This window comes from Cyprinus carpio, chromosome A24 (genome assembly GCF_018340385.1).
Source record: "Cyprinus carpio isolate SPL01 chromosome A24, ASM1834038v1, whole genome shotgun sequence".
Taxonomy (NCBI): domain Eukaryota; kingdom Metazoa; phylum Chordata; class Actinopteri; order Cypriniformes; family Cyprinidae; genus Cyprinus; species Cyprinus carpio.
In genome coordinates this window covers 14,318,246-14,333,912 of record NC_056595.1, presented here as the reverse complement: position 1 = coordinate 14,333,912, position 15,667 = coordinate 14,318,246, and the positions used below count along the sequence as shown (strand labels likewise).

At 36.1% G+C, this 15,667-nt stretch overlaps 1 protein-coding gene across 1 annotated transcript in view; it reads right to left on the bottom strand.

Moving 5' to 3' along the window:
* Positions 1-15,258, bottom strand: part of LOC109067463 (phosphatidylinositol 3,4,5-trisphosphate-dependent Rac exchanger 2 protein-like) — a 111,661-nt gene extending 96,403 nt beyond the window's left edge. The window contains exon 1 of the mRNA XM_042714277.1: positions 14,813-15,258. Coding sequence (XP_042570211.1) covers positions 14,813-14,950 — 138 coding nt within the window. The 5' untranslated portion in view covers positions 14,951-15,258. The remainder of the gene's footprint in view (positions 1-14,812) is intronic.
* Between the last annotated feature and the right edge of the window lie 409 nt (positions 15,259-15,667).

The window sequence follows — 15,667 nt, the reverse complement described above, 5'->3', positions numbered from 1 at the left end:
CAGAATGGAAATACTGCATGACATTTGCGGTCAATCACATGTAACGAATACTTTTCGTGCCGGCTGAAATGCAGACACTCTCCATTCAAAACATAATTCTGTGAATGGCTTCTTTGTTCAGTGATGATCCAGTGATTCTCTGTTTTGTGGTAATTGGGTCAGGCTTTAATTCAGTCTGTAAAAGAAAACATTCAGAGCCTGTTGGATCTGCCAAGACCACAGAAGTCTGAGCATTTTTTGAAAGAAGAAAAAAAGGATAAAGATTTTCATAATTATTAATAAACTTTAAGACAAATAGCAATATAGTCAAGAAAGGTTATTAATTTGGTTATCCCATTTCCTTGGTCAAGGGTTAACTAGTTAGCATGAACTAGTCAACCCCTGCTGGCAGACGATTTTTTTAACTATGAATACTAATACTACTACTAATAATAAAAATAATAATTAGTAGTAGTAGTATACACAAATAATGAAATTTAATTAATTTATTTATTATAAAAAATATATTAATTAATCCTGTGCACTTTTTTGTATTTGTTCATCGTTAAAGGACATATGCACTCTGCCACGGTCATTCATTTTTCTTTTCTTCCAGACAGATGATGAACCAAAGTCTGGGACGAGCCTCCTCCTTCACATACCCACACCAGGGCGTCTGAGGAAATAGCCTGTGCTTTTCTTCCTGTGGAGGAAAAACTCAATTTACCAGGACCTATTTCTGCACAACATCAACAAAGCCTGCATGCCATGAGTTTGTGACAGTGTGAGACTTTCATACCAAATTCGGAGAAAGTCAGCACGAACAACAAAACACTTTTCATGGAGGATCCAAAGATGAGCATAAAACAAGCCTGTGTTTTATATTGACTAATAACACCATCAGGATCCGCAGACATCCACAGGAAACGCTTACTATAAATACATGCTCTGAGAGCTAACATGCTGGTTTGGGACATGCTAAAAACCCATGGACTTTGTTATTATTAACAAAGACAAGGCGGTTTTTCAATATTTTTTTGTCCACAAACGCCCACCTGTCTACAGGCATGTAACCGCTTTATCATGTGTATTCAACCTCAAACAGTCAGGCAGCATAAAGCACTACACCCTGCAGAGAACTTCCATATCCTTGGTTTTTGGCTGCTGGGTATTGGTTAGGACTGGTAACAGATTTGAAAAAGAACTGATTCCAAGGCGTTGAGAATTTAGAATCAATTCCATTAAAGGGAACTGACTTGTTTTTCAATTCAATAGAGCTAAATTGAATTACACTAGTCCCGCTGTATGTTTTTGATCAACTAAAAAAACTGCCATGACAAATTGTCCAAGTGTCTCAATGGCATTCAAATGTACAGTGTAATAGCATTTCAATGTCTCCTATTATTATATTCATAACAGCCAATTCAGTGTTACTGCACGTGCATTTCAAAGCTAATTGTTATGCATCAAAGGGTCAAAATCCCATTACAGACTGGCGTTGGAATGCCCATGGTGACTAAGCTGAATTTTAAGCTGTGCATTTTAAGCTCAGTCAGCATGCGTGGCACACACAACTGTGCTATTGATTTGAATTCTGTCTTGGGTTATTCAATAAAGCCAATTTTTACTGGATCTGATGCGATTGGGGATCTTGGAACCTCAGACTTGGTCGCAATTGGACGCCATCAGTGGAGGGAAAGAGAAAGCAACTTTGTCTTTCCTTTTGGAAATCCCTAAAGACAGCTTGAATGTCAATGAAAAGGGCCGGCCAAAAGTGCCCCCTCCAAGTGCTTTGGGATCAATGCCATCTTTGTGTATGAATGAACAGTGGCCCTCACTGACCCCTTCAGCATGCCAGTCACTCCGCTGGAGGCTGGGACTAGTTAGCAGAGCACAAGAGACAGGGAAGATGGCACCAGCGGTCTGTCGCAGATCACAGTGGAGCCACAAAGGACAATCCTGCAAAGGTTTGAGGTGAAAAACACACTTTAAAACACATTGTAGACTCTCAAAAAAAACAAAAATTGGCTCTTAGTTTTAAAAACTGTACTTGCGGCTTCCGGCTCCCAGGTGCTAGCCTTTAACTGACCTGTACGATGAAATACTGCTCGCTCAATTTGTCTCCTGGGTTGGACTGTTGATTATTTGTGGATTGAATAACAAATCAGAGACAAAGAAGCACCGCAGGCAGGACTGGCAAAGATTTGATGATATCCGCAAGCCTGTTTCAAGCATTAGGTCTCAAAATAAGACCTTATACATGTATCTTTACAGAGCCCAGAAATTGTGATTAAGAAGCAAAAATATTAGTTCAATTATTATCAGTTCAATGTGAATGCAGTAAAGTATTTTTATTCAGTAAGGATGCATTAAACTGGTCAAAAGTGACACTAAAGACTTTTACATTGTTACAAAAATGTATATTTCAAATAAATGTTGTTCTTTTGAACTTTCTATTCATCGGAAAAAAAAAAGTATTGCTGTTTCCACACAATTATTAAGCAGCTCAATTATTTTCAAGATGAGAAATGTATATTGGGCACAAAATCAGCAATGATTTCTGAAAGATCATGTAACAACAAAAACAAAAAAAAATATTCAGTTATGGAATAAAAATTTTAAAATATATGAAAATTGTAATTTTAACAGATTTCACAATCTTGCTGCTTTTACCAGATTCACAATTTGCTGCTAAAATATATGTGTAAAATTGTAATATTTTACACATTTACTTTTTTTTTTATTTCTATTTAAAGAGGTGAGCATAAGAGACTTCTTTCAAAACTTCAAAAATCTTACTGACCGCACAAACTTTTGAATACCATATATTAAATAATACAACAAAATGTTTTTTATTTCTATTTATTTTATATATTCAGATTTTTACCTGTTTCTTTAATTAGCACGTTGATGACACCCCCTTTATAAAAGTGTCTGATCAAGGCTGGGTGAATCCAAAAATAGCCTAATTATACATATTTTCAAACTCAACTAGCCTGTAATATGTAGCTTCTCCTAAAACTGTATCATCAACATGTATGTAGAAATGAAGTTCTTCTGGCTGGCATTTGGAATATTTTTCTAAACAATGGATTGCAAACTTGTGGCACAATTTGCATTATGCTTAACAAAACACCAGCTGTTAAACCTGATGTCTTCGTCCAAACGCACGCAGAAAGAAAAGGTACAGATACCCGCTTAACTGCTATATCATGATGATGGACTTGAAATGAAGGTCTCTGACTAATAAAATGATCAAGTTACCAGTAATGACTCAGAAACCAGGAGAATACAAACACGTAATGTGCATCACAGAAACATGGCTCTAATTCAATGTGGTATCGCTGGACATTTCATACAGACTGAATCGTGAGTGTGAGCAATAAGAAAGTAGGCGGTCTTGGCTATTTTGTAAATAACAAATTGTGCATCGCAAGACATACTGCTGTCAATCCAGACTGGTGGTGCGAACGTAAAGCTGCTGAGTCCTTGTTAAAATCAAATGACATTTTATTTTTACAGACAGTGCACCTCATTTGTGCTGAGATTTTCAAAAGCTATGGATAGTCACGCGGCCCACCAATAACGTCAGGACAAGCAACGGTTATGAGCACCCGGCAGTATAGCAACCTGGCGACCTCCAGCGATAAAATCACTGAACAGGGTTTAACTTATGGATGTCTTTTATATGGTAACGTCAAGGAAGGATGAAACTTCATTGCTTTGGCTCCTCATCTCTAATTTAAACTTGTCATTAAGCAGCTGTCTGCTAACACCAGAAGTGTGAGGAAGCAGGGCCGTTAGGAGGAAACACTTTGATATGCTATACAGGAAATTGTGGAACTCAGTCACTGTACTGCACACTGATTGGGAACTGTTGCTACAACAACAAACCAAAATAACAAAGGACACCAAGGACGATTTGATTTATAGTGGCCGGTCAGCCCCTTCAACTCTTCCGCCCGCTCTGTGTTTCTAGCCCTTCACTTTCTGCACTACCCTTTACTTGCATATGCACCTTACATGGGAATTATTTTTTTCTTTTTTTTTTTTCCTGTTTTGCACTTGAATTTTCTCCTTTGGGGTCCAGACATTTTAAGACATTCTAAGAACTGATAAGGCTGAGAAGGATTTAGACTGTTTAAATCGGGCTTTCACTACAATAATGTAAATATCTTCTAATATTCTACAACTATGCCTTGAGATCAACATATAAAATGACTGAAAGTGTCTTAAATGTAAGTTCAGAAAACAGAAATAAATAAAAAGAGAAATAAAACAACAAAGATCTGTTTTCAAATAGCACCCTAGGAAGTCGACGTGAAATGTTATTTGTTTTCTCTATAAATTTGCATTGTAAAAACAATTGAAGAAAAAATATGAAAAATGCTACACTGTAAAAAATGACTGTGATTTTAATGGTAAAAAACTGTGAAAATGCTACAGTACAAACCTGTTAAATGGTTAACGGTAAGTTCCTTTAAAATTTACAGGGAAAAAACATAAACTGACATTCCCAGAATTCTCTGCGTTGCATTTCAAATTTTGTTTGAATTTGATGTTTTTTCTTTGAAATAACTATGTTTATTAGGGTTGTATGTTACATATAATGTTGCTAAATAAATGTTTATTGCATATTTCAGTAACATTTGTCTCATCATGATGTTGTTTAGTGCTTGTGTGAATGACACTGTGCACCTTCTATATATGTTATTATTTAAAAGCTGCTTGAGATGGGCTTTGGTTTATCACGTGATTTTCTCATCATCGCCTGCATTTGGCGGTTATCAGTGTATTACAAAGGTACAAAACAGATTTCAGTACTTTAATAGGTTGGTATATTAACATTATATCAGTTCATGAAATTACGGTATTTAACCGTAAAAACCGTAAAACCTAAAATGTTGTTACCGTATTTTTTAAATTTTACATTTTACAGATTTTTTTTTTTTACAGTGTAGCATAAAAACTTTTAAATTAGTTCACTGTACATTACCTTACCATTTATAATGAAAGTTAAATTTAATCTGAAAAACAATATAAACATATAACATTTTACTCTAAAACTGGTAAAAGTTTTTTTTAAGTAAAAATGAATTATAGAATTTATGATACAAAATATATATAAGTTTGCAGTAAAAAGTTTTTTTTTAAGTATGACAAAATATAATTGTATTTGTAAATAAGTAAAAGTTAATTAAGTATTATTAATTATATTCATTATTTATTTATTTATTTATTTATTTATTTTCCATTTTACACCATTACCAGAAGTTTTGTGTGATAGATTTGTGCACTAGATTTCTTTCAATTAATAAATTATTAAATAAAAATGCTTGGCACAGGTTATTCATCAAGTTGCTGCAACTGCAAGACCATAGGTTGCTATTTCACATAGTCATGGATGCCCCACAGATGCATGCCAACCCATGTAAAAAAAGAAATATGCTTAAGTTGAACTAATATTGATGCACTTATTATATTTTTATTATACTATACTAAGTGCATAATAAATGTTATTTTGCAACAACTTTACATATGTTAAGTGCTCTTTAAGATATTCTTAAGATGAACTTTAAGGTAATTGCAGTGAATTTTAATATATTTAGTTGTGCTGAAATGGAACAACTTCAAGTATCTTTAGTGTAATTTAATTGTACTTCTTTACATTATTTAAAATACACTTTTATACTTCTTGAAGTACAGTTGTTTTAAATGTATTTTAAGCCTCACTTTAATATTCTTCAAGAACATTTTCAATAGCATATTATCTCGTTAGAAATGCATTACAATTAGTTTGTTATAAAGCTATTTTTAGCATTCTAAAATGGTATATTAAAAAGTACAAAAATCATTAAATTAAAATGACACATGTACGCACTTTCACATTAGAGAAAACTTTAATGTACTATATCTTGTGTACATTACAAAAATACATTCCTTGAGTACATTAAAAAAGTACAGCAGCATATACAAACTAAAGATCAGTGGAATGCTATAACAGAACTACTTCAATCAATTTGTAGAACATTTCTTGTTACAGTGTAATTATGCATTTAAGTACTGAGTAATATTAATTCATTACATGTACTTACTAGGTTTGGCTTAGGGTTACATGCATGTTAATGATGCATAATTAATTGCTATTATAATATAAAGTACATGTAACATTTGTAACAAGGACACCTTAAAATAAAGTGTTACCCATTTCTGTTATACTTGTATTACTGGAAAGTACACTATGAATATTACATACAACTGAATTACAATCTGCACATACACATAAAAAAAAATTACTGAAAAACAATAAAGCACAGTGCATTTTTTTAACAAACTTAAGTTAAACCTGCAAATAACTGAACCAAAAAAAAAAAAAACATTTTAAATGTCACCATCTTCATCATAGTCATCTTCAAGTGGAGAATCACTTTTCTTTGAGTTTGAATTTTAAAGTCTATTCTCTGGTGAACTGGCAACCAGTGCAGAGATCTGAGGATAGGAGTGATATGTTCATGTTTATGACACTTGTAAAGAAGTCTGTCTGTAGCATTTTGGACTAGCTGAAGGTGAGCAATTTAAGACTTAGATATACCACAATATAAAGAGTTGCAGTAATAAAGCCGGGACGTAACAAATGCATGAACAGCCATTTCTAGAATTTTGAGAGTGAGAGAGTCTTTGATTTTTGACAACAGACAAAGCTGATAGAAGCTACAGAGGAGCTGTGTTTGCCAAATTTTAAAGGCTGATCAACAAGAACACCTTTGTTTCGCACCCATGAGGATCTAAAGGCAAATTAACTCTCCAAATCAGGGTCTATACACTGAGAATTCTCATTCATAATTGATATGAGATCAAAACATATTTACCACTCACTCCTTTGCTTGTCTCTTTTGATCTGATTTCAATTTGCCTTCTATTACATCAACAGTTAATCTAAAAAAAAAAAAAAAACTACATACAGGCAAATGATGATTAGTGATGTGTTTTCTTTTTAACAATGACAATACAATGTACCTGGTGGGTAATATAATCAAAACCTTGATCAGTTGTAGCAGTTTCAGATGTCTTCTCTCTTATAAGCATAATTTTTTACCCACATTCAAACAGGCAATAAATTTGTTAAAACTGAACGAAAACACCAATCAACGAATGCTACTCCATCTCAACAGCATACAACGCTGTGATTGGTCTAGTACCTGCAAAGCCGATTTTAAAAGCTTGGCTCTGATTGGTCAAATTGAATGTAGCTACTGCGCTTAAAAAAAAGACAAGTAACAAAAATGAAATGCTTACCTAGAGTCACAAAACAGTGAGGTTCCAAATCTACACACACTTTAAGAAGCTGGGAAAAAATATGATGTTGAAATACTTGTGGAAAGAACAGTTAATAGCCTATTACAATGAATGTATCATGTTATGTATTTAAAAGTGAAATAGAAATGTATTTGAATTGTATTACAAGATGCCTAGAATTCTTTTACAAGTACAAACAAGTAAAAATGAACAACATATTGATTTTAAGTATGCTAATTACTAAGGCATAGTTGACAAACTTATATTTATAATACATTATAAGTTGGCACAAGTAAGAATGCATTTGCATATTTTATAGACCTAGCTATAATATATTTATGTGCGAGTAAATTAATATAATTTTAATAAATTATATTTATAATATAATATATTAAAATGTTAAAAATGTTTTGCAAGATATCTTCCTTTTAAAAATTAGGCTGAAGCACATCTTCATTACATAAATATTTGAAATATATTGCAGTTTAGGTCTACATATGGTTATAAATGAGATACATATACTTTCAACCCACTAAAAGCTGTATCATTTTACTACGTTCTTGTACAAAGTAAATATAAAATATATTTTAAGTACGATTACAATAATTATGTTTTCTAAAATGTCACAAAAAGTATACTGTACGTCTGTTTTAGCATATTTCTTAAAACCTTAACTAAGCATTTATTTATTACCAACATAATTCTAGTATACTTTTAAAAATTATGTTAAAATGCAATTCAATACATGTTTTAATGCACTTCAAGTAAGCACGTTAGGAGAACAATTGTACTATAAATATACTATATGAATTTCAAGTACATTTTTAATACATTTAAGAGTACTTCTTTTTCACATGGGAAGCATAAATGCTCAATTCATCTTCTAACTAACAGCCCACATTTAAAACACGTAGGAGACAAAATATCGCCCAAAATGGTCACGATGACCCTAGTCTCAGCCTCAGACGTGACGCACACGGACCGTTGGCTGAACGACTGATGCATACAGCAAGCAAAACACTTCAGGAGTTTCAAAGTCGTCATCGGATTGGTTGAATTATACAGGATTTCCGGAAACAAAGATGCTGTGCCACCAAACCCCCTCACGAAAGAAGAAAGCCCTCTTGTATAAAACTGTGATGACGAGCGCAATGCTGGATTCTCAAAAGTATGTAAAATTCTCAAAATTACAAAAAATATTCAAAGAACCCTTTACATAAACATTTAAAAAACCCGAAAATTAAAGAGGTTTAAATTGAAGGTTGACATTTCCACACCCCGAAACGTGCTGCTGAATGAAACAAATTGTGATTGGTTGTTTGACATGTCGGTCAAACGGCCTCATTGGCGGGTCTTGGCCAAAGAAAGCTGCCATGGGTTCCAAACCTTCAGCCATTAGTCTGAAGGTCTGACTAAGCAAGACTAGGATGACCTGTGCTTTATTCCAAAAAAATTACCAAAAAACATCTGACAAATGGTTTCTTATTCAGCTGCTGTCTTCCAGAGCATGATCTGAGACAGATGCCCTGGCATAGACTCTAGTCGTGTGGAGCGGCCCGTGTGCCTCCACAGCCAGCTCTGTGTACAGGGGAAGCAGAGCACAATGTAAAAGGAGAGGAGGGGCAGGAAGGAAGGAAATCCTGCTCACACTGACAAAAGCTGAAGGAACTCACCGGCCAGAGCCCCTCGTAACCCCCTGTGCACTCACAAACATGACACACAAGACTTGCACATCAACGTAACGGGTTCACTTTACATTTATTATGTTACTGTGGTGGTCCCGGAGGGAATTAAACCAATTGCTTCCCAGAAGCAAAACAATGCGATAAAATTTTTTTGGGATGTTGAGAGTTAAGAGAAGTTAAGACAAGGGCCATAAACAAAATCACCTCAGACTTTTTTTCAACCAATGTAGATTTAACTGAAACCAAATGATGGAGGGCTTTCACAGGTGATTAGATGCTTCCAGCTTCATCACGGAAACAAACAACCACAGGACCCCAACAGCAGGAAGGTCACAATTCCTCCCCACCAGCGACAACTTCCTTGTTCTTAAGCCCCATCATGTAAATTCAGACTGAACGCTGAACCTCACCTCTAAATTCCCTCAGGGGCACAAAAAGACTCTGTTCTCTTCCATGAATTGGACTGTCACTAGAATAGAAAAATGGTTGACACATTTTGCACTCACGCTGTGCATTTGGAATGAGGCGACCTGCCCTGAGCCTCGGGAAGCTAGTTAAGCATACTGCTTAAAAAGACAGGATAAGATAAAGGAAGGCCTCCACTGGTTAAAACGTCTGTCTGCAGCGCATAAGAACTCCTATGACCTTACAGTGGAAAAAGAAAGCCGAACTCATTAGAAAGATTGGAATCTTAATGATCCCCCATGTAGCAAGGGGAAAATGCAACTCTGTGTAAACAAAGTATTGGGACATAATGGATGGAACATATGCAGGAGGTGAAGGCTGTAAAGATTGGCAAGAGCCAGTGACAGAAAGCGTGTTAAAGTGAGAAAGAAAGCAATGCTAGCTTTTGATTGGCTGACAAAGGCCGAAGTTGACAGTGATGGCTGAGTCAACCATGTCCGCACTCCAATTATACTCTTATTATGCTTCCAGGGCTTCAGACCCAACATGTATGGAGTAATTTTTGTGCCTTTATTGTAGATCCAAGATGGATAGTTTTGCAAACAGTTACCACTTTTCTTTTGGATGAGTTCCACAAGCCTACTTAACGCCTTAAATACTTAAATAAGGATTAAGTATTTTATCCTCTTATATCCCTTATCTTTTTGCCACCTTAATAACTCACACACAGAACAAGCACTGTCATTCCAGTGGAAACAATATATATATAAAAAAAAGCATCTTTCAGTCATCAGTGATTGCTGACCCCACCCTTTGAGGTTTTTTTTTATTAATTTACAAAAAACGACTTGCAAGCAAACTATTTGACATCTGTGGAAAAAAAAGTAAAACACTTTGATGTGTACGCAAAACGTTTTGCCAAATCAAAAGTTTTTGAGAGTCAGTGACTCAACGAAAATGTTGTCAAAGTTTCAAGAGCAAAATGTTTTGAGACTCAAACAAAAGTGTTTAAAAGAAACTAAATTTTGAGAACAAAGCATTTTGAGACTCAAAAGTGTCAACCTAAGTTTCGAGCAAAAGGTTATGAAACAAGTTTTCAAGAGCAAAATGTTTTTTGATGGAGTTTTGAATTTTAAAAAATAAAGAGTCAAAAACAAACTTAATATTGAGAACAAAGCATTTTGAGACAAAAAACTAAACAAAAAAAACAGTCCAACTAATGGTGGTTTTGTTTGCAATTGTTTGGGGGGGATGCACAATAATGACAAAAATAACTAAAATATGAAACCATAACCCTGGTTTTAGTGAGAACAATCAACCTTATTTTCCTCATCTCAACAACGTCATATCTCAGACTGATTTTTTTCCCAACTTTAAATCAATTTTTAGGTTGATCTTCACCCATTTACATTCTAGTTCAGCTGAATAAGTTTTCAACAGTGAGAAATGGGCGTGATAATCAAGCCCCCATGTTTCCAGAGCAACAGATGGATAAACCAGGTTACCAAGAGGAAGAGGTTGAGGATGGAGAACTGTGACCCCGAGGAACGGGGTTGCAGGGTTCACTGCCTGGATGGGAAAAGATATGCCCCCCCCCCCCCCAATCCGTGCTGGTCATGTGACACCAACAAATCAACAGGCCTCAGACTGATTGTAAATAAACAGAACAAGAGAAAAAGGACAACGAAGCAATTTAAGCATACCAGTGGAGTTAGAATAAACTCAAAAGAAAACTTGATTAGAAAAAAATTGATTCTAACACAACAAGAATAAAAATGTACTAGAATCCAAGGCTTTGCTTTGCAATTGCTAAGGTATGCCAAATGTTTTTAGCATATTATGTGGAAAAGTTGAATACGTTTGAAAAGACTGTAAGTTGTCTGAACAACAAGACCAATTTACACTTGGCCAGATCATTCTGTATGCATCTTTAACCACCTTTTGAGTGACTGAATGAATCTCAAATGTTTTTTACAGGTCACATGCACTAGTTCTCAGGTCAGGATAAGACTACTTGAATAGGCATTGGTTTAATTATTTAAGTAGCCCTGTGTTTAATTTGTGAGTGTGGTTAAGCTGGCCTGCTATTTTTGTTCTAATGAGTCAAACAGTAGGAATCCCACATTGTCAAGTAACTTTGAACGCTGTACCACATCATCTTCAAACAAATTTCTAAATAGACCAAGAAATGTCTACGGGCACTTTTAAAACTTGTGTTTACCCCAAAAGCAAAATGAAAGCAATTGCAGTTTGTGGTGCAAAATCCCTTTTTGAAGTTTTATTATTAAGCATTAAAAAGTACATTGGGTGGTCAATTCCTCCAAACCCACAGGGTATAGCGAAAGAAAAACGCTGCAGAGGGACCACTTAATCCAGAACTAAGACTCCAGAGAACACATTATGCAGCAACACGGCTGTTTTCCTACTGAAGGAGGACATGAAAGCTTTCCCCCTGTTCACTCCTGTTGGATTCACTCTGCAAGTACTGATGAATACTCATGCTGGTCAGTTGTACTTCTCTTTTGCTTGAGTGACTTTTACCATAAGCTCAAGGGCATATACAGTAAAAAGCATAGTGAGGCACTTCTTACAGAGGCTCATCATTCTTAGCCTCTAGTTAACAAATATAAACATGATTATCCGAAACCTCCCATTATCAGATCTATAGCGAGCTGTTACGTAAGCCATTCTAGGGATATCTCAGAAAAGATCTTTTAAGAGACTTCCTCCATCTCATGTGAATTGCCAGACACTGTTCTTGGTTCATCTGATAGCCAGACACCATTGCTTAGCATGCCAAGCAACAGTCAGTTAGCACAGCTGGGATTTTACACTAAATACTAACTCAACAACAACTTTTAAGAGCAACTCCTATCCAAGAACAAACTAGCCATGAAGGATATAGTGGTCTAAACTGATCTGATGTAGCCAACCCTCCCCTGGATTCAAACAAGGCAACTTATCCACCATTGTTTCCTAATTTCTTCTAACCTCTCCGGAATTCCTCCACCAGGAAATGTACTCTGCAACAGAAGGCAAAGAACCCGGGCTCTCACGTCACAGTCCCTCTCCTGGCAATACCTCCAGGCCAGTTCCACCGGGGAGCCATATTGTCTGGAAGTGACCCCCTTCATCTAATTCTCACAAACACAAAATGCCCTCTGTTCAGCATGGCACCATTCCTCTGGGCCCTCCGGGCCATGAAACACCACCCCACAACAGCCATTGTCCTCTACCACAGCCTGTTGTTATCATCTAACTTCAATTCTGCACAGGCTTCCTTTAGCCCACCAAACACTGCCCCATTTTTATTTTTTTGGTCTAGACATTGAGGAATTCTGGTTAAGCCACATGGGCATTTCTGAGAAAGATGATTGGTTAAAAGTGATCAGTCACAGACCTGCAGTGGCACCCGGGAAGGCTTTGATCCTTGAGAGCATGTGGGTGATATTTGCCAGTGACTTGATAAAGTTTCCTCCTTAACCTCCCAATCACACTCGGGGGTACAACGGCAAGCTTTCATCATTTTAAAAGAAGTACTTTTTCACCTCTGAAGAAATCATGTTTAGCACTGGAAATAAAACAAACTGAAATGTTTGGCTGGAATAATTCTATATGTCTATCTCCCAAATACGATCTCCATAGGCTAATGATTTATTTCATTGGATCAAAATGGTCTGAACAGAGAGATTTCATTTAGTCTGAATGAATTTGAGAACCACTTGTGACACTGTCTCCAGATGGGGAATGTAAGCATGTGAATGTGCATGAAGGGTACGAAACACAGGTCATTGCTACATATCAATCACAAGGATGTTATATCTGGTGGTTCAACTTGAATCATTTTAGACTTTTGAAAACACAATTTCATGCTCTCTTTGCTTTCTTCAGTTTTAGATCAATATCAAGCTTCAAACTTTAAACATGAATAAGTGATTAGCCACTCATTTCCTTATTTAAATAATCTTTTGCTTATGTGCCTGACTGTAAAAACTATGCATTACACAAACAAACAAGAAAACATTTCCTTTCCTTCCAGTCTTCAATTCCCCTGTCAGGCCTAAGGGCTTACAGTATTCCGTTCCTCCAGTAGAGGCAGAAATGATATTAGCTGGTTCAGTCCCACAGTGTGCCAGTCTGAGGTTTTCACTTTCAGTCCACCTGCTTTGCCTCAGTTCTTGGCTCAGACTCAAAAGCATTTACCTACTCTGCTCACTGAGCCTGAGCAAATCATGGACAGATGTATCCCTGCTAGAGACATCCAGCATGGACATTATAATCAAGCATAATATTAAAATTTTTCTGTTTAAGATAAAAATCTTTAAATTTTATTGTCATTTTCATTTGCAAGTTTCAGTGTTTGCTCATCTGCAATACATCTATAGGACGTTTTCTATCAGATGTCAAATAGATGTTTCGAAAATGTCTTTAAGATGTTGATTTAGAATATATGTTAAACTGACATCTTAGAGACGTCTATCAGATGTTTGTACACAGTAGATGCTTTTCAGATTAAGCAACCTTTATCAGGCATCTTGCAGAAGCACTTGTGCTATCTGGGTTGTGTCTCATTTGTGTCTAGAAGAAACATCTGAGGCGAAACTGATATCTACATAAAAGCAACTGAGAGTTGGTCTCCTGAGCTATAAAACCTCTGAGCAGTGAACTTTTTCTCAGTGAATCCAAACATTGACTGCGTTCTCAACAGGAACTGGAGAGAAGATCTCCAATGCAGAAAAAAGACAAAAAACAAAAAACAAAAAAAAAAACAAGAAGCACACACTAAATTGAGACAAATTACTCTGTGATTTTTCTTCTTAGACAGAGCTACAAACCAAAGCGATCAGCGGGACTGACAGGCATTGCACGGTCTGGGTTTTGAGGTTCACCGCAAGACCTCTGATGCTGCTGATTCACTCCAAACATACTGAACAGACGCGTTCAACGACGCGACAAAACAGAACGCGCCCAGGATACGAATTATGCGGGTCTGACGACCGGTGCGGTCCAAATCAATAACTTAAAAGCACATAGTTTTGCAAATAAGCATCCATTTGAATAAACCGTGATTTAAAAGTCTTTCGAAAGATACACATTTCGCCAAAAAGACGCTAACCTGATGGTGTAACCATTGCAACGCTTTCTAGTATCATCTAGCCTAATTTATGTTACAAAAAAAATATATATTTTTTGTTTTAAAAGTCTTTTCTCTGTGCTAGTTGGCAAATGGTAGTAGGTGCCCGATAGAAACACATTTAAAATCGCTGCATAATTCGCACACTTGCTTCTGTTATAATCAAATAAACTGTCTACTGTAAAAGTGTACACAGTTTTACTTTCATCACACCGTTCAGAGAGAACTGACTGTGCTTACGCTCCGAGAAACTTGCTACCTGGGCTAAAAATATAAACTTATCTAATGAAACAATTACCCAAGTCGCACTCACCGAGAGAAACTCCAGCGTCCCAACATAATCCCGTTCGGTCTTCAGAAGTTCGTTCAAAACACAAACTCGCAAACGGAGCTGTTTCTCTAAATCTTTCCCACTTTGGGCACTGTGGTCGGCTTTGCTCTCCTCGGTCATTTCGATGGTCTTCTTAAGAGTCTTCAAAGTTGCAAGGGCAGAAGTTTAAACGAACTGACGCCGGCTGGAGGATTGAAACATGATGGGGAAAAGCAGCGGACAAATTCACCAGAACGAACGAACGCAATTTGAAAACAATCTACGAATCGGCTGCATTCAGAAGCAACATCAAAGTTCAGCACTACTTTACACGCCTGAGAAAAGTGTAGTAATGGCTTCTGGACATCAATCAAAAACTTTGCTCCATGGGACTCCCAAGACCTTCATCCCAAATCCAGCCTCCCTCCAGCTGAAAAGGACAGGAAATAAAGGGCTGGGAATTCGTGCCAGCACAGTGGGGAAATGTTGATGACATTGGGGGTAATTACAATGCAAGCCTCTCCCAGACTCCTATATTTACATTACCTTGAAAAACTGAATGGGAGTAAAGAGTTATGTTAGTTATGTAACAAAGTGTAATGATGTAATGGGGGGGGGGGGGGAACATTTTAAAATGCTGTCTTTAAAAAAAAATATATTTTAAAATTAAATTTTTCATCTGGAATACTATATATGTCAGAAACTTTATAGCCTAATACATTAGCTAAGAAATTTTGTTTTTAAATTAAGATTTTTTTTTTCAGTACAAAGGTAAAGAAATGGAGCTTATACAGTTGTTCAGTTCCTTTTTACTTTAACATAAGCCATTAAAGTGTTTTACATGGCATGCATTAATGA